Source organism: Myxine glutinosa, chromosome 3 (genome assembly GCF_964187855.1).
Source record: "Myxine glutinosa chromosome 3, kmMyxGlut1.1, whole genome shotgun sequence".
Lineage (NCBI taxonomy): Eukaryota > Metazoa > Chordata > Myxini > Myxiniformes > Myxinidae > Myxine > Myxine glutinosa.
The window spans coordinates 219,821,081-219,848,448 of record NC_136263.1 but is presented as its reverse complement, the minus strand read 5'-3'; the positions used below and the strand labels follow the sequence as shown (position 1 = coordinate 219,848,448).

At 51.3% G+C, this 27,368-nt stretch overlaps 1 protein-coding gene across 2 annotated transcripts in view; it reads right to left on the bottom strand.

Annotated features, from left to right (window-relative positions):
* Positions 1–27,368, bottom strand: part of LOC137422858 (ras GTPase-activating protein nGAP) — a 205,479-nt gene that overhangs the window by 164,063 nt on the left and 14,048 nt on the right. The window contains exons 1-2 of one of the 2 annotated variants that reach the window (XM_078775060.1): positions 10,771–10,988; positions 10,465–10,633 (exon numbers count right to left, since the gene is read on the bottom strand). The exons of the other annotated variant lie outside the window; for it this stretch is intronic. Coding sequence (XP_078631186.1) covers positions 10,465–10,540 — 76 coding nt within the window. The 5' untranslated portion in view covers positions 10,541–10,633; positions 10,771–10,988. Of the gene's footprint in view, positions 1–10,464; positions 10,634–10,770; positions 10,989–27,368 lie in introns of those variants that run through there. 2 annotated transcript variants of the gene reach the window in all.

Genomic DNA, 27,368 nt, shown 5'->3' with positions numbered 1-27,368 from the left:
ATGTCATTTGTGTGTGTGTGTGTGTGTGTGTGTGTGTGTGTGTGTGTGTGTGTGTGTGTGTGTGTGTGTGTGTGTGTGTGTGTGTGTGTGTGTGTGTGTGTGTGTGAGTGTTTTGGGCAAAATAAATTTGATTTTCTTTGGATTTTTTTTTTGTAATAATCACTGTAAAAGTGCATAAAGTTTTGTCGCTATGTGAAAAGTGCATATTAAATGCTTCCGACCCCATTCCTTAGTAGTTGTAGGGAAATGTTTTCGGCGCCACAAAAAAATATAGAAAAAAAAATTGATTTCTTCAAAATGCCAAGAGGTTTAGAACACAGAGGAAGGTCGCGTCCTCCACCTCTGCGAGTCATTGATAAAAGGGTGCGAACCACCACCATGTGTTGAACATCGGCCGAGAGGCTCCAGGTAACCTCGATCCGCCGAGAATGTTAAAGCACTTCCAAGTTCCATATTGAATCCGTCGCCGTCCACAGAACAATCAAATAAAACACAACAACATGTGAAATGAGTCACAGCTTTCCCGGGCCAATTCATTCCCACAGCCTCGGCACAATCAACCCTTTAATATGACCCCGAGTTCCGCATCGCGCATTGTGCCGTCACATCCGGGACGTGTCGGATCCAAGGATAGATGAACCGTTACAGTTTACACCAAGTAAACAGCTGCCACCTCTTCCCCTCCAGCTTGAGCCACCTTTGCAACCAAAGAAAAATCAATGCACGTGCTTTTGCCGATCGATCACATTCGGGTTTGCTTTTCCTGGTATCCCATGTCTCGTCCTCTTTGGTATTCCTATTTATTGTTCCTGCTCAATCGCTAAGGTTACTTGATTTTTAGCAACCTCCACATACTGGCTTTGTAACAGCAAGTTTATGCACAACAGCTGATTTGTAGTCACCAAGGGCCGACCGTTACAACAAGGACCATTTTATAGTGTTTCATAGGTGGTGGTGGTGGTGGTGGTGGTGGTGGTGGTGGTTAATGGTTCCTTTTGTGGCTGCTTTATGAATTTGTTTTATGGAGACTTCATAAAACATGTTACAAAGGGCGTGTGTGTGGAACTCCTCACCATCGGGAACATTCACTTATCCAAAGAGTGAACGATACATTCAACGAAGCCAAAGCACAAACGTCATCACAAGATGCTCATCAGGAACAACCAGGTGGATGAACATTTTGAACCTTTCACTGGATGTAAGAACAAAGGGATCCACACAAAAGGCAAAACTCATACTTCAGACGACCCTTCAATTCCCCCAAAACCCTTCAGACCACCAAGACCTCTGAAGACCCAAAATACCCTGAAGACCCCAAAGACCGAAAACACCCCGAAGACCCAAAACACCCCGAAGACCCAAAACACCCCAAAGACCCAAAACACCCGGAATTCCCAAAACACCCAGAAGTCCCAAAACACCCAAAAGACCAAAAATACCCTGGAGACCCAAAAATACCCAAAAACCATTAAAGACCAACAAGAACCAAAAGACCCCAAAGACCCAAAACACCCTGAAGACCCCAAAGACCCTTTAGACCCAAAATACCCTTAAATACCACAAATAACCAAAACACCCCAAATACTCTCAAAGACCCAGACGAAACAAAAGACCCTTAAGACCCAAAACACCTCAAAGACCCAAAATACCCTTAAAGGCCCAGAGGATCCAAAACACCCTGAAGCCCCAAATGGCCCTGAAGACCCAAAACACCATGAAGACCCAAAAGACACCGAAATGGTCAAAGATGCCTCCCCCTCTGAAACGACGCGTGGTGAGGCGCGCGGAGCGCCGAGTGACGCTAGTGTATGTTCATTTGAAATGAACAAGCTTAATGGAGCACTTTTGCTATTAAACTTGCATCCGTTCCTACCATCCCAACCACAGACAATTGCATCAAGTTGCTATTCCACAACAAATGTGGAAACTTAGTACCAAGCATCGAGCATCGAGAGCACCACTAACAAACGTTGTTTTCAGCACCACCTGGTGAAGACCCTGATCCAAAGTGTCCCCCGACCGTCAGGGATTGCCGAAGCACCACGCTGGTGATTCTATGGGAAATCGACTGGACGGTCGGTCGGTGCCCATATCCTCTCCAAGTTAGGGAAGGAATCAGTAATATGGGTGAAGGTACGCAACGGCATATTCTTTTTGAAGGTAAGGTGAGGTTTTCAATGCCCACCAAATATTTAACACGACTTCACCAGCCTACTCCGTCCTCCGCAGGACGAAGACCTCCCTCTCTCAATATGGCAAGGAAATTTTGTCAATACCAAAAAGGTAACGAATCCTTAAAAGGCCAAGGGGTAGGAAACCAAAGGAAGAGAGTAGCCTCGCCAACTCTGAATGACAAGTATCACAACTACGTCAAAGACCTTCAACATGACATCACAACGAAACACTACATACTGTATTTAAAATAAAATATACAAAGAAGTACAAGTGTGAAATAGTCTTTGTTAGGGTGAGTGTTGAGCATGGAATGTCCCAAACCATGCTCTAGTGTGTGTCACGCACTCCAAATGGCTCATCCTGCAGGAATGCATCCAACAGAGACACTGGAACAGCTCAACCAATGCATTTTGTAATTCGCCGGAAGTTTTACCAACTGTCTGTCTGCCTTCTTTGTTTGTTCGTCTGTAAACATGCCTGTCCATCGCGGGGTTCATCCACGTTCATCATTCAGTGAACGGACAAAAGCAACTTCCACATGAAGTACTAAATGACCCAGCAAGTCACAGCTCTTAAAGCACTCACTGTCACTGAAAATTAATGATCCACAAACAACGAAACGCATCAACAGTTAACATTAGCATTGTAGGAAAGGTCTTACATTGACAGTTTGCTTCATCACCTCAGCAACGAGTGTCAATCGGGAAGTGTTGAACCAAAGCACATGGTGTGAGGGTGCATACCTGTGTGCTATCTGGAACATGCGACGGTGCACGGTGCCAAGCTAAGTCACATGTGAGGGCCTTCACGGGCAACTTGCCCGAACCAGACATGCACCGACGTGAACGCAACCATCCATCCTTACAAAACAGAGGAAATATTGATTTCCTTAGTGACAGAGGAGAGAAAACAAAGAGGCTTTCCAAATCAGGAGATCCACGACAACTCAAACTTTCCAAATCAGGAGATCCACGACAACCCATGCTATCCATATCAGGAGATCCACGGCAACCCATGCAATCCATATCAGGAGATCCACGACAACCCATGCTATACATATCAGGAGATCCACGACAACCCATGCTATCCATATCAGGAGATCCACGGCAACCCATGCAATCCATATCAGGAGATCCACGACAACCCAGGCTTTCCAAATCAGGAGATCCACGACAACCCAGGCTTTCCAAATCAGGAGATCCACGACAACCCATGCTATCCATATCAGGAGATCCACGACAACCCAGGCTTTCCAAATCAGGAGATCCACAACAACCCATGCTATCCATATCAGGAGATCCACGGCAACCCATGCAATCCAAATCAGGAGATCCACGACAACCCAGGCTTTCCAAATCAGGAGATCCACGACAACCCAGGCTTTCCAAATCAGGAGATCCACGACAACCCATGCTATCCATATCAGGAGATCCACAACAACCCAGGCTTTCCAAATCAGGAGATCCACAACAACCCATGCTATCCATATCAGGAGATCCACGACAACCCATGCTATCCATATCAGGAGATCCACAACAACCCAGGCTATCCATATCAGGAGATCCACGACAACCCATGCTATCCATATCAGGAGATCCACGACAACCCATGCAATCCATATCAGGAGATCCACGACAACCCAGGCTTTCCAAATCAGGAGATCCACGACAACCCAGGCTTTCCAAATCAGGAGATCCACGACAACCCATGCTATCCATATCAGGAGATCCACAACCCAGGCTATCCATATCAGGAGATCCACGACAACCCATGCTATCCATATCAGGAGATCCACAACAACCCATGCTATCCATATCAGGAGATCCACAACAACCCAGGCTATCCATATCAGGAGATCCACGACAACCCATGCTATCCATATCAGGAGATCCACAACAACCCATGCTCTCCATATCAGGAGATCCACGACAACCCATGCTATCCATATCAGGAGATCCACAACAACCCATGCTATCCATATGAGGAGATCCACAACAACCCAGGCTATCCATATCAGGAGATCCACGACAACCCATGCTATCCATATCAGGAGATCCACAACAACCCATGCTATCCATATCAGGAGATCCACAACAACCCATGCTATCCATATCAGGAGATCCACGACAACCCATGCTATCCATATCAGGAGATCCACAACAACCCAGGCTATCCATATCAGGAGATCCATGACATCCCATGCTCTCCATATCATGAGATCCACAACAACCCAGGCTATCCATATCAGGAGATCCACGACAACCCATGCTATCCATATCAGAAGATCCACAGCAACCCAGGCTATCCATATCAGGAGATCCACGGCAACCCAGACTATCCATATCAGGAGATCCATGACAACCCAGGCTATCCATATCATGAGATCCAGGACAACCCATGCTATCCATATCAGAAGATCCACGGCAACCCAGGCTATCCATATCAAGAGATCCACGGCAACCCAGACTATCCATATCAGGAGATCCACGGAAACCCCGGCTATCCAAATCAGGAGATACAAGAAAAACCGAGGCTATCCAATTCAGGAGATACACTGAAACCTAGATAGTGGGGAAGGCAAGTTGGTTCAAACATTCCTCAAATTTCATGTCAACATCTCATCTTTCCCCCTGGCCAACACAACAGCCTGCTTGGCTAACCTCTACTCTGTAAAAGCGTATCCCTTGTTTGTTCAATATCCAATTCAGTGTTATGCATCATTTCCTCTTTGACCTGATATTAACATGTTTCACACAAACACATGCTCACACCCTCACCCCTTCACAAATAATAGCAACACTATTATACAAGATATCCAGCATGGCACAAACCTTCCAAAGTAAACCATTTCCATCTCAGATTTTACAATACACTCAGACCTGGAATAACATTATCCCAGAAAATTTTCCTTACAAGAATGGTAGAGAGGTAGAGAGGTAGAAAGGGACTGCAGCAGAACATGAGCTGTTGCCATCAAGCCTCCCTTACTCCCGACTTGGTCATGTCAGGTCGGGGTAAAGGGAAGGGGGTATTCGATGTAAAGAAACAATACCCCCATGGTCGAGTTTGTTAGACAGATTGCGAGGTCAGCCAAAGGGGATGTCAAACTACAGAACATTTTCCATATTGATAGACAAACAGCAAAACAAGAAACAAACGATAATAAAAACAAGACCGAAGGTCTAACAACGGTGTAGCCTGGCTTGGTTGATACTTTAGTTGAAGAGAATAGGATGACCTGGGTGCGGATACCAGTCACCAGTTAGTAAATAATGCAAGTATTAATTTTTTTGACTTCAGGCATGGACAACCAGTTCGTGAATGACATGGGTAAAAAAAACGAGAATGGTAAACGATGAACTAATAAATTCCACATTCATGTGCCACCTTCAGTCGAACGTCAGGCATGGACAGCAGGTTCGTGAAGGACCTGGACAACAAAAAAAAACATACTCGGCTGAATGTTGCTATATCCAGTCAATGGCGAAACTGCGAATGATGAATCTGCATATGGGGAATCTGCATATGGGGAATCTGCATATGGGGAATCTGTATATGGGGAATCTGCATAAGGGGAGTCTGCATATGGGGAATCTGTATATGGGGAATCTGCATAAGGCGAGTCTGCATATGGGGAATCTGCATATGGGGAATCTGCATATGGGAAATCTGCATATGGGGAATCTGTATATGGGGAATCTGCATATGGGGAATCTGCGTATGGGGAATCTGCGTATGGGGAATCTGCGTATGGGGAATCTGCGTATGGGGAATCTGCGTATGGGGAATCTGCGTATGGGGAATCTGCGTATGGGGAATCTGCGTATGGGGAATCTGCGTATGGGGAATCTGCGTATGGGGAATCTGCGTATGGGGAATCTGCGTATGGGGAATCTGCGTATGGAGAATCTGCGTATGGAGAATCTGCGTATGGGGAATCTGCGTATGGGGAATCTGCATATGGGGAATCTGCATATGGGGAATCTGTATATGGGGAATCTGCATATGGGGAATCTGCATATGGGAAATCTGCATATGGGGAATCTGCATATGGGGAATCTGCATATGGGGAATCTGCATATGGGGAATCTGCATATGGGGAATCTGCATATGGGGAATCTGCATAAGGGGAGTCTGCATAAGGGGAGTCTGCATAAGGGGAGTCTGCATATGGGGAATCTGCATATGGGAAATCTGCATATGGGGAATCTGCATATGGGGAATCTGCATATGGGGAATCTGCATATGGGGAATCTGTATATGGGGAATCTGCATAAGGGGAGTCTGCATATGGGGAATCTGCATATGGGGAATCTGCATAAGGCGAGTCTGCATATGGGGAATCTGCATATGGGAAATCTGCATATGGGGAATCTGTATATGGGAAATCTGCATATGGGGAATCTGCATATGGGGAATCTGCATATGGGGAATCTGCATATGGGGAATCTGCATATGGGGAATCTGCATATGGGGAATCTGCATATGGGGAATCTGCATATGGGGAATCTGCATATGGGGAATCTGCATATGGGGAATCTGCATATGGGGAATCTGCATATGGGGAATCTGCATATGGGGAATCTGCATATGGGGAATCTGCATATGGGGAATCTGCATATGGGGAATCTGCATATGGGGAATCTGCATATGGGGAATCTGCATATGGGGAATCTGCATATGGGGAATCTGCATATGGGGAATCTGCATATGGGGAATCTGCATAAGGGGAGTCTGCATATGGGGAGTCTGTATATGGGGAATCTGCATCAGGTGAGTCTGCATATGGGGAATCTGCATCTGGGAAATCTGCATATGGGGAATCTGCATATGGGGAATCTGTATATGGGAAATCTGCATATGGGGAATCTGCATATGAGGAATCTGCATATGGGGAATCTGTATATGGGAAATCTGCATATGGGGAATCTGCATATGGGAAATCTGCATATGGGGAATCTGCATATGAGGAATCTGCATATGGGGAATCTGTATATGGGAAATCTGCATATGGGGAATCTGCATATGGGGAATCTGCATATGGGAAATCTGCATATGGGGAATCTGTATATGGGGAATCTGCATAAGGGGAGTCTGCATATGGGGAATCTGTATATGGGGAATCTGCATAAGGCGAGTCTGCATATGGGGAATCTGCATATGGGAAATTTGCATATGGGGAATCTGTATATGGGGAATCTGCATATGGGGAATCTGCATATGGGGAATCTGCATATGGGGAATCTGCATATGGGGAATCTGCATATGGGGAATCTGCATATGGGGAATCTGCATATGGGGAATCTGCATATGGGGAATCTGCATATGGGGAATCTGCATATGGGGAATCTGCATATGGGGAATCTGCATATGGGGAATCTGCATATGGGGAATCTGCATATGGGGAATCTGCATATGGGGAATCTGCATATGGGGAATCTGCATTATGGGGAATCTGCATATGGGGAATCTGCATATGGGAAATCTGCATATGGGGAATCTGCATATGGGGAATCTGCATATGGGGAATCTGCATATGGGGAATCTGCATATGGGGAATCTGCATATGGGGAATCTGTATATGGGGAATCTGTATATGGGGAATCTGCATATGGGGAATCTGCATATGGGGAATCTGCATATGGGGAATCTGCATATGGGGAATCTGCATATGGAGAATCTGCGTATGGGGAATCTGCGTATGGGGAATCTGCATATGGGGAATCTGCGTATGGGGAATCTGCGTATGGGGAATCTGCATATGGGGAATCTGCATATGGGGAATCTGCATATGGGGAATCTGCATATGGGGAATCTGCATATGGGGAATCTGCATATGGGGAATCTGCATATGGGGAATCTGCATATGGGGAATCTGCATATGGGGAATCTGCATATGGGGAATCTGCATATGGGGAATCTGCATATGGGGAATCTGCATATGGGGAATCTGCATATGGGGAATCTGCATATGGGGAATCTGCATATGGGGAATCTGCATATGGGGAATCTGCATATGGGGAATCTGCATATGGGGAATCTGCATATGGGGAATCTGCATATGGGGAATCTGCATAAGGGGAGTCTCCATATGGGGAATCTGCATATGGGAAATCTGCATATGGGGAATCTGCATATGGGGAATCTGCATATGGGAAATCTGCATATGAGGAATCTGCATATGGGGAATCTGCATATGGGGAATCTGCATATGGGGAATCTGCATATGGGGAATCTGCATATGGGGAATCTGCATATGGGGAATCTGCATATGGGGAATCTGCATATGGGGAATCTGCATTTGGGGAATCTGCATATGGGGAATCTGCATTATGGGGAATCTGCATATGGGGAATCTGCATATGGGGAATCTGCATATGGGGAATCTGCATATGGGGAATCTGTATATGGGGAATCTGCATATGGGGAATCTGTATATGGGGAATCTGTATATGGGGAATCTGCATATGGGGAATCTGCATATGGGGAATCTGCATATGGGGAATCTGTATATGGGGAATCTGCATATTTGGAATCCGCGAATGTCACAGATGGAAACCCTCACATCATTTCCTCATTCTGCTTTAAACTCAATATCTCTATATTTTCATTCCAAACAGCGTCATTTATCAATTACAATCACAAATAATATAACATTAATAAATCAAAATATCATGCTAAATCACGATTGTAATGAGATATCAAATCAGCGAACTGTCGTCATCTGTTCACTTCCGGATTCAGGAGCAAGATCCGTGTCGATCACATTTCAAAATCATAATTGACCAGATCCTCAGCTCTGATTGGTGGATGCTTGTGGGGACATACAGACATACAAACACTGTTCTAGCCAGAATTATCCTACGGGCTACTCCGTAAAAATGGGAATTGTTAAAAAGATGACAACGTCGAACAACGAACTAACAGACATGGGAAGACAACGTCGAACAACGAACTAACAGACATGGGAAGACAACGTCGAACAACGAACTAACAGACATGGGAAGACAACGTCGAACAGACAGAGCATATGGAGACAAGATGGTATGCCAATGGACAGGCAGACACCCAAATAAAGTGAGGTGCAGGTAGAGACCGGTGCAAACGGCAAGGTACAGGTAGGGAGAGACCGGCCGGTGCAGACAGCGAAGTACAGGTAGGAAGAAACCGGCCGGTGCAGACACCGAGGCACAGGTAGGAAGAAACCGGCCAGTGCAGACAGCGAGGTACAGGTAGGGAGAGACCGGCCAGTGCAGACAGCAAGGTACAGGTAGGGAGAGACCGGCCGGTGCAGACAGCAAGGTACAGGTAGGGAGAGACCGGCCGGTGCAGACAGCGAGGTACAGGTAGGGAGAGACAGGCTGGTGCAGACAGCGAAGTACAGGTAGGGAGAGACCAGCCGGTGTAGACAGCGAGGTACAGGTAGGGAGAGACCGGCCCGTGCAGACAGCGAGATATAGATAGGGAGAGACCGGCCCGTGCAGACAGTGAGGTATAGGTAGGGAGAGACCGGACCGTGCAGACAGCGAGATACAGGTAGGGAGAGACTGCCTGGTGCAGACAGCGAGGTATCGGTACGGAGAGACCAACCCGTGCAGACAGCGAGATATAGGTAGGGAGAGACCGGCCCGTGCAGACAGCGTCAGCGAGGTATAGGTGGGGAGAGACCGGCCCGTGCAGACAGCGAGATACAGGTAGGGAAAGACCGGCCGGTGCAGACAGCGAGGTATAGGTAGTGAGAGACTGGCCGGTGCAGACAGCGAGGTACAGGTAGGGAGAGACCAGCCCGTGCAGACAGCGAGGTACAGGTAGGAAGAGACCGGCCCGTGCAGACAGCGAGATACAGGTAGGGAGAGACCGGCCGGTGCAGACAGCGACGTATAGGTAGGGAGAGACTGGCCGGTACAGACAGCGAGGTACAGGTAGGGAGAGACCAGCCCGTGCAGACAGCGAGGTATAGGTAGGGAGTGATCGGCTCGTGCAGACAGCGAGGTACAGGTAGGAAGAGACCGGCCCGTGCAGACAGCGAGATACAGGTAGGGAGAGACCGGCTCGTGCAGAGAGCGAGGTACAGGTAGGGAGGGAGAGACCGGCCCGTGCAGAGAGCGAGATACAGGTAGGGAGTGATCGGCTCGTGCAGAGAGCGAGGTACAGGTAGGGAGGGAGAGACCGGCCCGTGCAGAGAGCGAGGTACAGGTATGGAGATACCTGTGCAGACAGAGAGGTACAGGTCGGGAGAGACCAGTGCAGACAGCGAGGTACATCGACAAAGAGCCGATGCTCACTTACCGTACAGTCGGAGCCACCCGTGTTGCAGACAAGAGGCGAGACAGGCAAGCGCCTCGGCGTCCATCTTCCCGTCCATGGCAGGCACAAAGACAAACGGTGCAGCGTGAAGAAGAGGAGCGACGAGTAGATGGACGGAGACTGAGAGTCGGACAGGTAGAAGCGACGTGTGCTGACGAGAGGAGAGATGAACGACGTGTTACGTGGTGTACATGAGGTGGGTCGGACAGAGCTCCAGTGTGAGGAAAATGATCGACAATGTGGGAATAATGTACGGTAACACTGTACTGTACAGTGTACGGTAGTTACCACAATAACGCAGGTGATCGAGCCGAGGCGGACAGACAATGACGGACAAGCTGTCACTCAGTTCCCCCGTCCCAGACAGCGACCGGACGCCTTTCAAAACGCAAATCCGCATCCATATGTTGTTTTTATCTGCTCGATCTGAAACAAACGTGTCCCCTTCTTTCTCTGTGTCCCTCTGACTTTATTTCTATTTCCGTCCCACTCGCTTTCCCACTCCTGAGTCGCTCAGCAGGCGAATCAAGGACAACCAATCGATAGACGAGCGAAGGATGAATTCGAACGATCGCGGTGACGAGCGTCTGGATAGGAGATCGATCCTCTCGGTGAGCGACTGTAAGGTCTGCTATCCACAGGAATACCTTCAAAACAGATGGATGGAAATGTTTAAACGTTCACCACATTATTATTATACTTTATCTCGAAATTGTTGGGTTTTCTTAATTGTTTAGTATTATTTGCTTATTTTCTAAAATAAAATGTTTGTTGGCGGTGATGTTTCGATCTCTCAGCGATTTGTGGCCGTTAGAAATGGGCGGTTACTTACTGTATAATGTCTCCCACTGGAGGACTGTATATAGTGTATAATATACCTGTTACTGTATATACTGTATAATGTTTCCTACGGTACATACTATATAATGTCTCCGACTGTATATACTGTATAAAAACTGTTGCTGTATTTACTGTATCCTACTGTACACACTGTACAATGTATCCGACTGTACATACTGCATAATGTCTCCTACTCTATGTACTGTATAATGTATCCTGTATATACTGTATAATGTATCCTACTGTATACTGTATCCTACTGTATATACTGTATAAAACCTGTTACTGTATTTACTGCATTATGTCTCCTACTGTACATACTGCATAATGTCTCTTACTCTATGTACCGTATGATGTCTCCTGTATATACTGTATTGTGGCGGACACGAAAGCACTGACGTGGTGACATCACCCCGCACACCAAGTGGGGGTGGGCCACGCCCGGGAGAGAGAGGCGTGGCCTCACGATATACACGGGGCGCGCAGCCCTGAGCAGCTCAGTGTTACAGTGAGCTCTTGAATAAAGACTCTTAAAAGTTACCGCGTTGTCCGCTTCCTCCTTGCTCACAAGCACCGCGCGTAACGCCGTGCTTTACTGGTGACCTCGACGTTGGATCTGCCATAGCGATCCTTCCAAACACGACGCCATTGCCATGGCCAACAACGCGATGTCAGTTAAACTTCCCGAATTTTGGGAGGCCCAGGCCGAAGTTTTGTTCGTCCAAGCCGAAGCACAGTTTCAGCTTCGGCGCCTCACCGACGACGACATGCGCTACTGCCACGTCGTCGCCTCCCTCGGGCCCGGCACGGCCGCTCAAGTTGTGTCCGTCCTTCGCCACCCACCGGACGGCCACAAGTACGAGGCACTCAAGCGGCTGCTCCTAGCCACGTTCGGCCTCACGGAGGACGCACGGGCCGACCGCCTCCTGGATCTCCCCGAGCTCGGCGACACGCGCCCGTCGGTCAGAATGGACCATATGCTGTCACTGTTGGGCGACGAAGCCCCCGGTTCTCTATTCCGGGCGCTTTTCCGTCGCCAACTTCCAGCACAGGTACGCCTCGCGTTGGCCGGGACCGTGCTAACGGAACCCCGAGCATTGGCCACCGAGGCGGACAGGTACTTCGAGGCTTCGGACACGCGGGCGAGTGTCGGTGCGGCCCACCTCGTGGATCCCGAGGTTGATGCTGATCCACAGCATCAGCTTCCACAGCATACACAGCATGCTGATACGCACCTCGTGGCCGCCGCCACGCCCCGCCCACCGCCGCGGCGAAAACCGCCACCGCGGGGAAAACCGCCGGCTCCACCCGCCTGGCGGAGCCAGCCGCACTCCTCCAGCTCCACCACCTGGTGCTGGTTCCACGCCAAGTTCGGCCACGAGGCTCGACAGTGTCATCCGCCATGCTCCTTCAACAGGTCGGGAAACGCCCGGGCCGGCGCTCAATAGTGGCAATGAGCGCCGGCCGTTCGAGCAGCCTGCTGTTCATAACGGACACCTTATCCGGGCGCCGTTACCTGTGCGACACGGGAGCGCAGGTGAGTGTCGTTCCTGCCGGTACGTCGGACAAGCACGCCGCGGGCGGGGGCCCCGCGCAGCTTGCCGCGAACGGGACGCCCATCCCTACGTACGGAAAACGCTGCCTCTCTCTGCGGTTCGGAGGGCAGGTTTTCCGATGGTCGTTCGTCACCGCCGACGTGCCCATGGCATTGCTTGGCGCGGACTTCCTGTGCACCAATGGGCTCCTGGTCGACGTAAAGCACAGACATCTTGTCCAGGCCGAGACGTTCAGCTCGCTCGCTTGTGCGCTGCCCAGCTCGTCGAGCAGCTCACCGAGCGGCTTGCCAAGCGGCTTGCCAAACTGTTCGGTTCCGGCCACGTTGATCTGTACGCTTCCGGCAGCGGACAAATTCACCCGCCTCCTCGCCGGCTTCCCGGCCCTCACGCGGCCCACCTTCTCGGCGGGGGCCGTCAAGCACGGGGTGGCCCATCACATCCCCACCGTCGGGCCACCGGTCTACGCCCGGGCACACCGCCTCGAGCCGACGAAGCTGGCGGTAGCAAAAGCGGAGTTCGCTACCCTGGAGCGACTCGGCATCGTTCGGCGCTCGGAGAGTGCTTGGGCGTCGCCGCTGCACATCGTGCCGAAGCCCGGCGGGGGATGGCGACCGTGCGGGGACTATCGCCGTCTCAATGACGCCACCACCCCCGACCGCTACCCCGTCCCCCACATTCAGGACTTTTCCGCCCGTTTGGCGGGCATGTCCTTCTTCTCGAAGGTGGACCTCATACGCGGCTACCATCAGGTCCCCGTCAGGCCGGAGGACGTACCGAAGACGGTGGTCATCACGCCGTTCGGAATCTTCGAATTCCTGCGGATGCCCTTCGGTCTGAAGAATGCGGCTCAGGCATTCCAGCGGCTGATGGACAGCGTCCTTGCGCGACTGGGATTTTGTATACATCTACCTGGACGATATCCTCGTCGCCAGCGCGTCCCGCGAAGAGCACCTACACCACCTCCGCACGCTCTTCGAACGCCTGGGCCAGCATGGCCTGATTGTGAACCCCGCAAAGTGCCGGATCGGCGTCGGCGTAATCGATTTTCTGGGGCACCGCGTCACCAGGCACGGAGCCGTCCCCCTGCCGGCCAAGGTGGAGGCGGTGAAGGGGTTTCCGCGCCCCCGCACGATCAGGGGGCTGCAGGAGTTTCTGGGCATGGTGAACTTTTACCATCGGTTCCTGCCCCGTATCGCCCAGCTCCTGCGCCCCCTGCACGAAGCTCTCCGAGGTAAGCCGGGCAAAGGCGACGTTACCTGGACTGAGCAGATGGACGCGGCGTTCACGGGCGCGAAGCTCGCCTTAGCTAACGCCACCATGCTCGCGCACCCGGCGCCCGATGCACCGATCGCCCTCACCACCGATGCCTCGGACTACGCGGTGCAGGAGCAATGGGTGCGTGGAGCTTGGCAACCGCTGGCGTTCTTTAGCCGGCAGCTTCGCCCGCCCGAACGCAGTTACAGTACCTTCGACCGCGAGTTGCTCGGGCTTCACTTGGCGGTCAGGCACTTCCGCCATCTGCTCGAGGGCCGTGCGTTCACGGCCTTCGTCGACCACAAGCCGCTGATCTTCGCGATGGGCAAGGTCACCGAGCCGTGGTCGGCCCGGCAGCAGCGTCACCTCTCAGCCGTGTCCGAGTACACGACGGACATCCGGCACGTCGCGGGGAAGGACAACCCGTTGGCGAATTGCCTTTCCCGGGCCGTCGTCCACGCAGTCCACCTCGGCATCGACTATGCCCGGATGGCAGCGGACCAGGCCGCTGACCCCGACGTCCAGGCCTTGCGGACCACCGTCACGGGCCTCCGCGTCACCGAGGTGCCGTTCGACGGTGCGGGCGCGGCCCTCTTGTGCGACGTCTCCCTCGGGCGGCCTCGCCCCATCGTGCCCGCGGGCTGGCAGCGCCAGGTGTTTGACGCCATCCACGGCCTGTCCCACCCAGGCGCGAGGGCCTCCCAAAGGTTGATTGCCGACAAATTCGTCTGGCATGGCCTCCGGAAGGCCGTCCGCGGCTGGGCCAGGACGTGCCTCGCGTGCCAGCGCGCCAAGGTGCACCGGCACACCCAGGCCCCGTTGGCCCCGTTTACGGTGCCGGAACGCCGGTTTGACCACGTCCACGTGGACCTGGTGGGACCTCTGCCCCCCTCGCGGGGTTTCACCCACGTCCTCATCATGGTGGACCGCACCACCCGGTGGCCGGAGGCCGTGCCCTTGGCGTCGACGGCGGCGGCGGACGTTGCGCAGGCTTTCATCGCCACCTGGGTCGCCCGGTTCGGCGCCCCCTCAGACATCTCGTCCGACCGCGGCCCCCAGTTCACCTCGGAGCTCTGGGGGGCGGTCGCGCAGGGGCTCGGGGTCCGGCTGCACCGAACCACGGCCTACCACCCCCAGGCTAACGGCCTGTGTGAGCGATTTCACCGCTCATTGAAGGCCGCGCTCCGGGCCACCCTCCGCGACGGCGGCTGGGTCGACAGGCTCCCCTGGGTCCTGCTGGGCCTCCGGACGGCGCCCAAGGAGGACCTGCGCGCATCCGCGGCGGAGTTGGTCTTCGGGCAACCGCTGCGGGTGCCGGGCGAGTTCCTCCCCGACTCCACGGCACCATGGTCCGCGGCACAGCGGCGCTCCGCTCTGCAGGAGACCGCCCAGAGGTTCGCCCCAGTGCCAACGGCACGCCACAGGCACCCACCGACGCACGTCGCCCCGGAGCTTCGCACGGCGGAGTACGCCTTCGTCCGCCACGATGCCCACCGGACACCACTGCGGCCCCCGTACGACGGGCCTTTCCGCGTGCTGGAGACCGGGGTGAAGCACTTCACCCTGGACATCGGCGGTACTCCTGACCGCGTTTCTGTGGACCGCCTCAAGCCGGCCCACCTCGACGTGGACCATCCACCATCAGTGGCCCGACCCCCGCGTCGGGGCCGCCCCCCTGCAGGCGGACCCCCGGCACCGCCCAGCCCCGCCGCCCCCCGGTCCTGCACCCATCCCAGGGGCAGCCGGAGGCATCCCAGATGGCATCCCTGCATCCCAGACGCCGCCAGTCGCCAGGGGGCGCTTCGGCCGGGTCATCCGTTTGCCCCGCAAACTGACCCTTCAGGTGCGCGGGGATTCTGGGGGGGGGCGCGTGTGGCGGACACGAAAGCACTGACGTGGTGACATCACCCCGCACACCAAGTGGGGGTGGGCCACGCCCGGGAGAGAGGCGTGGCCTCACGATATACACGCGGCGCGCAGCCCTGAGCAGCTCGCTCTTGAATAAAGACTTACAAGTTACCTAACTTACAAGTTACCGCGTTGTCCGCTTCCTCCTTGCTCACAAGCAGCGCGCGTAACGCCGCGCTTTAGTATAATGTATCCTACTGTATACTGTATCCAACTGTATATACTGTGTAAAACATGTTACTGTATTTACTGCATTATGTCTCCTACTGTACATACTACATAATGTCTCCTACTCTATGTACCGTATAATGTCTCCTACTGTATATACTGTATAAAACCTGTTGCTGTATTTACTGTATTATGTCTCCGACTGTATATAGTGCATAATGTCTCCTACTCTATATACTGTATAATGTCTCCTTTATATACTATATAATGTATCCTGTATATACTGTATAATGTCTCCTGTATAATGTGTGCTACTGCATATGTTGTATCGTGTCTCCAACTGTATATACTGTATAATGCCTCCTACTGTATATACTGTAGAATGTATCCTACTCTATATACTGTATAATACATTCTACTGTATTTACTGTACAATGTCTGCCTGTATATACTGTATAATACGTTCCACTGTATTTACTGTAATAATGTCTGACTGTATGCACTGTATAATACCTTCTACTGTATTTACTGTATAATGTCTGTATATACTGTATAATACCTGCTACTGTATTTGCTGTAAAATGTATGCTACTGTATAATATCTGCTACTCGATTTACTGTAAAATGTCTGCTACTGTGTATACTGTATAATATCTGCTCCTGTATGGTATTTACTTATCATGACTGGTGTACTGTATTTACTTATGACTAGTACTGTATTTACTTATTATGGCTGGTATTTGGTGTCTGCTACTGTATTTACTTATCATGACTGGTATTGGGTGTCTGCTACTGTATTTACTTGTAATGACTGGTACTGTATTTGCTTATCATGGCTGGTATTGGGTGTCTGCTACTGTATTAACTTATCATGACTGCTACTGCATTTACTTATAATGAGTGGTACTGTATGTAATGAAAGTCAAATCCACAACATTGTCCTAATAGTAGGTTTAATGACAATTCGATCTCTGGCAACATCCTGTAAAAATACGATCAAGCAATATATCAGGATTATATAATCAAGGAGAAGTTCAGCAATTATCAATCAGCATAAGCAAGCCGAGATCATCTACATGGCTCTGATCATGGATCTAGATCTAGTATGGCGAGATCAGCCTACAAGGACCACCTACAACACTACAAAGATGCCTTCTCCCGCGCCCGCTCCGCCTACTACTCTCAAATTATCCGCTCTGGCTCTGGAAACCCAAAAGCACTCTTCTCTACAATAAACAAACTCCTCAGCCCCCTGAACACCACCACCGCACACGATTATTTACCCATTCACAGTAGACAACTGCATCTCCTTCCTTTCATTCTTCCAAAGCAAAATTGACAACATCTACGACAGCTTAACCACCACCGCACCCGCTCCCCCTCAAACCACCTGCCCCCCCTTATCCTGCCAACCCCTGTCTCAGTTCTCCCCAGTCTCCCCTACTGACCTCTCTGAACTCATAGGAATGAAAACTGCCACCTGCACTCTTGACCCCATCCCCTCCAGCTTTGTCAAGGCCTCCCTTCCTGCTCTCTCTCCACTTATCACTGCAACAATAAACTACTCCCTGTCTACAGGCATCGTCCCACCATCCCTCAAAATTGCTGCTGTTACCCCCATTCTGAAAAAACCTGGACTCAACCCTGACACCCTAAATAACTTCAGACCCATCTCCAACCAACCCTTTCTGTCAAAAGTTTTGGAACGCGCTGTAGCCACTCAACTCAAACATCACCTCTCTGCCAATAACCTGTATGAAACATTCCAATCCGGATTCCGCTCCAACCACAGTACTGAAACTGCTCTCCTCAAAATCACCAATGACCTTCTCCTCTCCTCTGACGCTGGCAACCTCAACATTCTCATCCTCCTCGACCTCAGTGCCGCCTTTGACACCATCAATCACACCATCCTCCTCACCCGACCTGAAACCACCTTTAACATTACCGGCACTGCCCTCTCTTGGATCAAATCATACCTCTCTGACAGACGCCAGTTCATCTCCATCAATAACTGCAAATCCCCCACTGCTCCCCTCCCCCAAGGTGTCCCCCAAGGTTCAGTTCTTGGCCCCCTCCTCTTCATCCTGTACCTGTCCCCCCTTGGTCACTTATACCGCCGTCATGGTCTCCAATTCCACTGCTTCGCCGATGACATCCAGATTTTCATCTCCACCAAGTCCATCTCCACCGCCACCCACTCTATCCTGACAAACTGCATCACTGAAATAAAATCCTGGCTTCAAATCAACTTCCTCAAACTTAACTATGATAAATCTGAAATAATCATCATTGGCCCAAAAACGCTCACCAAATCCACCCATAACTTTGCCCTCAACATCAACGGTTTCCCAGTATCCACCTCCCCTCACATCCGGAATCTTGGCATCATCTTTGACCAAACCCTCTCCTTCGACAAATACACTAAACAGATCACAAAGACGGCCTTCTTTCACCTGAAAAACATCCCCCGTCTCCGTCCATCCCTCTCCTCCACGGCTGCAGAAACCCTCATCCACGCCTTCATCACCTCCCGTCTGGACTACTGCAACAGCCTCCTCTATGGTTCACCCTCAATAATCACCAATAAACTCCAATACATTCAGAACTCCGCTGCCCGTCTACTCACCCATTCCCAGACCCGTGACCACATCACCCCCGTCCTTTACAAGCTTCACTGGCTCCCCATCCCCCAGAGAATCCAGTACAAAATCCTCCTCTTGACCTACAAAGCCCTCCATAACCTGGCCCCATCCTACCTGACTGACTTCCTCTCCAGACACACTCCCACCCGCAACTGGTACCAACCTCCTGACCCCCCCCCCCCCCTCCTCCCCCCCATCCGGACCAAATTCAGATCCTGGGGGGACAGGGCCTTCTCCATCGCTGCTCCCACCCTCTGGAACTCACTACCTCACACCATCAGAGACTCCTTCTCACTCACCACATTCAAAACATCACTCAAGACCCACCTGTTCAACACTGCATTCAACATTTAACCCACAGCATTTAACCCCTGACTATATCTTCTCCTTCTCCTTCCTTTTGCTTTGATTATTTACCCATTGATTTTTGTCTTTTTGCAGTTGTTTTTTGTTCTCTGGCAAAGCGCCTTTGGGCTTCTTGAAAAGCGCTATATAAAATAAATGTATTATTATTATTATTATTACATATACACACCATTTGAGTCTACGTGTCTACAATTAAATGTCACAGGAATGATTCGGAGCGATGGCCGTCCGAGTTCTTATTGACGCCTCTCAGTGGTTGGAGAAAGCATAACACCTGGGTTCAACTTAGATACAATTTCATTACATTCTCCCCGCCGTTAAAACTACACTTCCGCTAAGGCAGGAATCAAGCACGCAGCAGCAATAGTAGGGGCAACGATTGTCCGTCCATGTAGGTCGGTCCATCCGTAGCGATCGGGGCGACGAATTTCCCTTCCAGCACGGGTCCGGAAACTACCAGGCACTACATCCCCAAGTCCGGAGTCCCCTGCGTCGGAGTAGCCAACTAAGTCAGGTGACGAAGGTGGCACCGCAGAGCCTACAGGTTGGGGTGTATTTGGCGGCGAGATGGCCGGCAGATGCTCCATAGGCGGAGCAACGGGAGAGTCCATAGACTCGTAAATTGGTTCGTCGCTCTCCCCACAAGGGGCCAGGTGGCGTACGGAGACAGTTGACTCGCGTCCGTCAGACATCAACACACGAGCATGCTCGGGATTAGCTTGGAGTACTTGCATCTTATCCACTAGTGGGTCATACTTACTCATGCGAACCGCACGTTTGAGGTAAGCCGGTCCCGGCTCTGCAAGCCATCCAGGTAAAGATCGGATATTACTCGAACTCCTCGGGTGATGAAACATCCGTTCGTGGGGAGTTTGGTTGGTAGCCGTACACAGTAAAGTCCTGATCGAGTTCAGTGCCGCAGATAACGACCAACCCCATTTATCTAGGCCTCGGGCCTTTTATTTTTTTATTTTTTTTTGTATACTGAATCGAGGCTCGTGAAAGAGCTAACATTTACTTCACAAACAAATCAACCAGACAAACAAAATATATAAAAAGAGGGTGCGGAAGACAAGATGGGGAGAAAAGGGGCAGCACACAAACACAACATTTGAGAGCAGGGAGATGTGTGGAAGGGAGAGGGCTTGGGGGGAGGAGGCATGGGAAGGGGGGGGAAGGGAGAAGTATAAAACGCAAGGACTTCCAGGACAGAAGTTGTCATTTCAAAAAAGTGGAATTGGGGTGAAATTAGCGGGGGTAGAAAAGTTCAAGGTTTTGGATGGGGGAAGATAAGAGATGGTGGTGAACAGCTGTTTTAAAGACCTGGAGGGTGGAGTGGGATTGAAGAGAGTGAGGGAGTTTGTTCCAGAGGTGGGAGAAAAGAGGAATGAAGGAGTGAAGGTGAGCAGAGAGTCTTGATTTTGGCAGTTTAACCATAAGAGGGTTGCAGGCAGATCTTGTGCGACCTGTAGGAATATTTGCGGGACAGAGCCCAGAGAGAGCTGGGGGGGGCAAGGCCAGAGAGGAGTTGGTAGAAGACGGAAAGACCACCAACCTGCCTGTGGTGAGTGAGTGAGAGGCCCTTGGAGTTAGCTTCATCGCGGGAGATTCCAATGATTCTGAATGCTTTGGTTTCAACAGCGTGAAGACGAGCTAGGTGTGAGGCAGGAGCACCAGCCCAGAGGGGAGAGCAGTATTCCATTGAGCAAATTGAGCAGACTTAAGGCTTAGCGTAACGGCTCTCCATATAATACCATTGAAGCGTTCGACCTGTCCATTTGCCTGCGGTCGGTACGGAGTGGTATAGCGAGAAGCGACATTATGCTGGAGTAAGAAGTTCCTCACCTCCTGGGATAGGAACACCGCATCTCGATCGGTATGCACGTAGGCCGGATTCCCAAACATAGAAAACAAGTTCTGCAGCGGATAACCGTGGCGGCTGTCATATCTATGCACGTGAAAGCAAAAGGGAATCTCGAGAACTCATCAACGATAGTGAGCAGGTAACGAGAGTTACTCGATGCCGGCAGTGGCCCTTTGAAGTCCATCGCCAATCTCTCCCACGGCCTAGTTGCTCGGACCAGTGTTCCCATAGGAGGGTTGTAAAAATGCGGTTTGAGTTCAGCACATACAGAACAAGTGCGACAGATCTGATGAATATCTTCAACCGAGTAGGGCAAGTTACGACTGCGCACAAAATGAGCGAAACGCGTCACCCCGGGATAGCACAAAGTGTCGTGCAAAGCGCGCAGGTCCTCCAAAGAGATGAGGCCCGCACACGTCGCCGGCCGCGATAAGGCGTTGGCAACCAGGTTATCCCTCCCAGGGCGATATTTGATTGTGTAGCAGAAATCGGCGAGTTCGATCCGCAAGCGAGTGATTTTCTCATTCTTAATGCGTTGAGCATGCTGGGTGTAATACATAAACGCAACGCTCTGTTGGTCCGTGATAATTTGGAAGCATCGTCCGAGCAAATAGGGATGCCAACGCCGAATCGACTCGACGATGGCATACGCCTCCTTTTCGACAGACGAATGTCTCCGCTCAGCGGAGGAGAGAGTTCGCGAAAAGAAGGCCACAGGGCGCCCCCTTTGGGAGAGAGTTGCAGCTATCGCATGATCCGATGCATCACTTTCCAAAACAAAAGATTTATTTTCGTCAATCGTCGCCACAGCGGCACCAGTGATGTCGGACTTAAGGCTATGGAAAGCGGCCTTGGCGGCAAGGCTCATGGGGAACGCTTCGCAGTCCACAAGTGGGCGGAGCTTCACGGAGAAATTTTGAACCCACTTAGAATAATGAGCGAACAGCCCGAGAAATTGAGGAAGAATTTTCCCGGAGGCGCACCAGGAAATAAAAGAGGTAAAGCAAAAATTAGAGGATGTGGAAGAGGGGGTAAGTGAAATTAAGAAGAGACGGAGGGAAACTCAGAGGGAGATAAAGGAGGAAGTGATGGATTATGTGCAAGGTCTGTGCTCAAATCATGATGATGTGCTTACTGACTAAATAAAGAGTTTGCTTGCAGGTGGCGAAGGAGGTGCGAAGACGAGGTGCCGAGGTGAGTGGCGATATAATCGGAAATGTATATGGTGTGAGGGGAGATTCAGGGGGCTTAGGTGTTGGGTTGGACCCGGGTGTTCGTGAGAGACCAATGGTGAGGTGTATGACTGGTCCAGAGTGTATGGAAAGAGGAGGTGTGCAAGGAGGTCCGACTATGGGGAGTGCGGAAGGTATTTGTGAACCAGCGTGTGCGGCAGTGATCGGGTGTGTGCAAGAATGCACCCCCATGAGTGGTACGGAGTATGTACTGGGAGAGAGTGCGACAGGTGCACGAGAAAGGTGTGGAACGGAGGTGTGTGTGAGGAAAGAGTGTGCGCCGAGGAGCGAGTGTGCTGTCGAGAGTGAGAGTGAACGCACGACAGAGTGTGGTGGTGAGAGTGACACGGAGTACAAGTGGGTTGTAGCAGGTAAGAAGGAATGCACACCTGGATTGGAAGAATGCACACCTGGAATGGTTGAGCGTGTGCGGGAATGTACACCTGAGTTGGTCGTGGCGCGGGTGCGGGAGGGCACCTTGAAGCGCGTGATGGGGAGTGTTACAGGGGATGTAACGGAAGAGTGCACACCTGTGGTGAGTGTTATGGAGGACGTAACGGGAGAGTGTGCACAAGAGGATGCACGAGAAAGGTGTGTAAAGGACGGGTGCATGATAACAGAGTGCGCTGTCAAGAGTGAGGGTGAACGCACAACAGTGTGGTAGTAAGAGTGGCACGGAGTACGAGTTGGTTGTGTCCGGTGAGAAAGGATGCACACCTGGAATGGTCGAGCGCGTGTGGGAATGCACACTTGAGTTGGTAGTGAAGCACGTGATTGGGTGTGCAGAAGAGTGCACACCCGTGGTTGTCACAGAGGATGTGACCGAGGAGTGGGCGCGAAGAGGTGTGTTGATGAGGTGTGCGAACGACGAGTGTGTGCCAAGGTGTGCGGTGGTCGGGTGTGTAACGAAGTCTGAGCGGAACAAGAACAAGTGCAATAACGAAGTACATGGGGTGTACAGGCGGCGTTGGAGCGCCGAGCTCGGTGAGTGTGAAAGGGGTCGCGTATGCCTGTGAGCCTGCAGGTGAAGCATCGACGTTAACTGGGTTAGCAGTTAGAACGACGGTTAGCCGAAGCGAGCCCTTGGTTCGTGCCGGGCTTTGGGTGCTGCGGGAACCAGCGGGGATCGTAACCACGGCGGTTTCAAAAGAACCGCCGTGCGCGATCCGCGCCGGGCCTCGCTCTGCACGGTCGCGTCCGTGCTCCGCTAAGCGGAGCGGGCGGCCCGGTTCAAGGGCAGGTAGGAAGGGTCGGCACGGCAACCTCTTGTGGTTGCGGCGTTCCGGCCGGGCGAGGTTGGGCCATCGAGCGGGAGACCGAGAGGTTCCGCGCCGAGGTGGACCTTGGAATCTCGGCCCGAGCAAACCTCCTCCCCTGAACCGAGTGCCGGACGGATCCAACTGCAGGAAACGAACCACCCGCATTCATTGCTCGGCTTTGCGAAGCCGAGCTTTGAGCATGTAAAGACGCACCGAGGCTCAAGTTAAAGGACATTTGGTATGGATAGGGAATTTGTGATTGGCAAAATTGATGAGCAAAATTTGATTGGCAAATGATTGGCAAATTTGATTGGCTGAAAATTGGATGGGCAAAATTTATAGTGGGAGATTCCCGATGTGCAAGGATGGTAAATCCACCATCCCTCGCATCTGACAGGGCACATGAGCACTAGTTATGGGGTTATGGCAGTGAAAACTAGCCCGGGAGGGTTAGGATAAAATGATAGGGATCTAGAGAAGATTGACAATAGGTAACTGGAGATTTAAGTAGCGACATTATACCTGTAGTGGGGACGTAGAGAGTAGGGTAGTTGGATTATAACGACGAGGGAGCACAATAGTATAAGGGGCGACTGGGAAGCGCGAGTTTCAGAAGGGCACCAGGTAGATCAGATGATGCCGTGTGTGTGAGAATCTTGATGTTGAGCAAATGAGGCAATGCTCGTGAATGGTGCCGTGTATTTGTGTTGAAAGTGTACGGAGTAGTGTATGAGTGAATAATTGTGATTGTGCGTTGTATTGTATTGAATGAAGAAGCCTGGCAGGAAGGAGGGTGCAGGAGGCACCAGGTGTGATTGCACAGGTGTGCAAGTGAACAGGTGTATGGAGCAGTGTATGACTGAGTAATGGTGATTGTGTGTTGTGTTGAGCAAATGGTCCTGGAGGAAGGAGGGTGCAGGAAGCACCAGGTGTAGGAGTGATGGCACAGGTGTGCAAATACAGGTGAGCATGGTTGTATGGAATAAATGGGCTGGAATATATGGAGTATGGAATGGATAGTGTGGAGTGAGTATGGTGGAAACTGTGGAGTGGAGTGGTTGGTGCGAAGGGAGTGTATGGGGAGGATGGACCCCCATCACGAATACCCGGGGAGGGTAGTTTAAGAGTTAGGTAGAGGGTATAGGTAAATTGTGGTTGGATATTGGCATCTGTGGTGCGTGTGGAAGAATGGTGTTTGGATGGGTGTATTAGTGACGTGGAAATGGCTGGGCGTGTGGCCTGTTAGTGTGTGTAGTTGAATGGGCACTCCGCCACTGTGAGGATGTCGGCCAGGTGAGGCCGCAGGTGGGCTCTGGGATCCAGTAGAGTTGTTCAGTGGGGCCCGAGGATCCAGAGGGCGGACCCGGGTAGCCCAGTGCCAGAGAGGGCACCGAGAGGGGAGAGCGCCAGAGGGCCTTCCCCAGGTAGATAGGTTAGGGTAAGGAGCAGGTAAGCTCGGAGGCAACTGCAGTGGCGGAGGTGTGCAGGTGAGTAGACCTGCTGGGAGAGCCACACGATTCAGTCCCGAAATTGTGCAAAGGCACAGGGAGTTGAACCGGGGGAGTGAGACCCCAAATTGATGAAGCACCACAGTTTGGTCAATGGGAATTGGTTCTTAAAACCGCATAGAGTGTAAGATGGCCAATGGATTTGCAGGGAAAGACCCCGGGTAGTGTAAAGAGTGTTAATGTCATTTAGGAAGTAGTTAGGATTAGGAATCTCCTCGCACCATCTACATCCACTCACCTGGGGTGACAGAACTCCACACCGTGCCATGGTTTGTTGTTTTTATTTTCTGTGCAAATGTTTTGGATTGTGAGACGCATCATGACGTGGGTGAGACATTGTGCTGGTTGTTCCATCTCTTCCTCCTTAAGAGGGATTGATGAGGAATTGGTGATGGCAAATTTTGGATTAGTGGGATTGTAACGAATTTGGATTAGAGGAGATATGGGGAAGATGTGACGGTAGCGACGGATTTGTGAATTGTAGTATAATGTGTAGGTTTTTTTTGTAAATACGGGGAGGGGCAAGGGGGGCAGTGTAGGTCACCTGTGGGGGGCGTACGTAGGGACGAACCTTTCTCAGCTCGCTCCCATGCGCCCCTCATTCTGCATTGCCTTGTTTGATGTGTACCCTTGCACCCTGACCCATGACTCACCTGTCTTCTCTGTCTTCCTTCTCCCAACCGAGGATCGTGCTCTGTGGGCACTGAGGGGAGCGTGCGGGGGGCCGCGTCTGTGTGCCCGAAATTCCCGCAACCAGCTGCTTGCATCGATGCACCACTTTATGGACCACGTTGTTGTGGCCGAGCACCACCATATGGACCACAGTACTGTGGCCAAGCACCACTCATGGACCCCAAGTTTTGGGACCTGGCCCCTCTGCTGGGACCGGCCAGGTTGGCCAGAGGAAGATCTTGCTTGCGGACCTCGGTGAGGTGGCACCAAGCCATACAGGTGAACCACCCATAGTCAGCCCCTGTTGGCCATAAATAAAAAATGGACGCGTTGTGTGCCTTTTTATTTCCACCAAATAGGCCGCAAGCAAAGAACACGACAACATCAGGAAGAACGACGGACCAGCAGAGCAGAATGAGGAAGACCATCATCAGTGTGTTTTTTTTATTGTGATGAAATGTGTGCAATGAGCACTGGATGGTGCTTTGGTGTTTTTCTGGTGCTTTTGGTGCTCTTTATTGGTGCTGGTGCATCGATGCAATGCATGCTGTCTCCTCCCCTCCCACAGGATTTTCTCTTTTTGTTTCCCCTAAAAGAAAAATCACAGGTCCTGGGTTGCGTTTTGTAAATAGTCGAAATAGCGTCACTTGTAAATAATGCTCCCCACCGTACATGTTTAGTTTGCGAATTAATTCCGTAATTCGGTTATCCTGTGGGCGTGAATCTGTTAGGCAGGGTGCAATGCAACAGCGGGACATACTTATTTGTGTTTTAAAATTGTCGCACTCAGGGTCAGATTAATTGTAGAGGGAATTACACCTGCGTGTCACATTAAGTAAAGTTTTATAGGCCTGGGACGTGCCTGGAGGATGAGGGTGCAGTGTAATGGATTTGAGAATCCTGTCTTTGTAAATATGACCCTCTAGTAAATAGTTCTTGTAAATACCTCCATTTGTGTGAAGGTCAAAGGTCGTCCCCTTAGCTAGTCCATGTACAAGCACGTAGCCAATCATCGAACCTCTCTATAGTTATTTCTTTATTATGTGTATCAGTTAAGGCTCTGTTTTCCACTAGTTGACATTGCATTGCACCAAATGAAATAAGATAGGTCCCTTTCAGTTCCCCAATCATCTCTTCAAAGTGCCAGTAACAGTTGGGCTGTTTAAGTTGGCGTTCGTCGCCGTTGCATTGGGCTGTTTTCGGCAGCATTCGCCACCGTTGCATTGGGCTGTTTTCTTCGCCCCAAACTCCATTACGCACGCGGTCAACTCGGGGAAGAAGGGCGTGGCCCGCCCATCGTCATCAGGAGGTGGAGCCAGGAAGCCCTTGCGCCCAACCAAGACTCGGTGGGCACGGCTTGGTAAGGTGTGGCTATGGCTTGGTAGGGCGTGGCTATATAACCCGTCGAGGGAAGCCCCCATGGGCAGATGATCGAGGGAGCCAGAGGCGTGTCAAAGCAAAAACCAGCCCTGCCGCGTGAAACGAAATGCGTGTGCCTGCCGCCGCCTTGCTCGCTTCCAGCCTGGAGCGGACCTGTTGCTGTGCCCTGCCAAACCTTCTAGCCCTGTGGTCCCACCTTCTTCTCCCTCCAGCAATTCCTGCTTCAATTCCCCA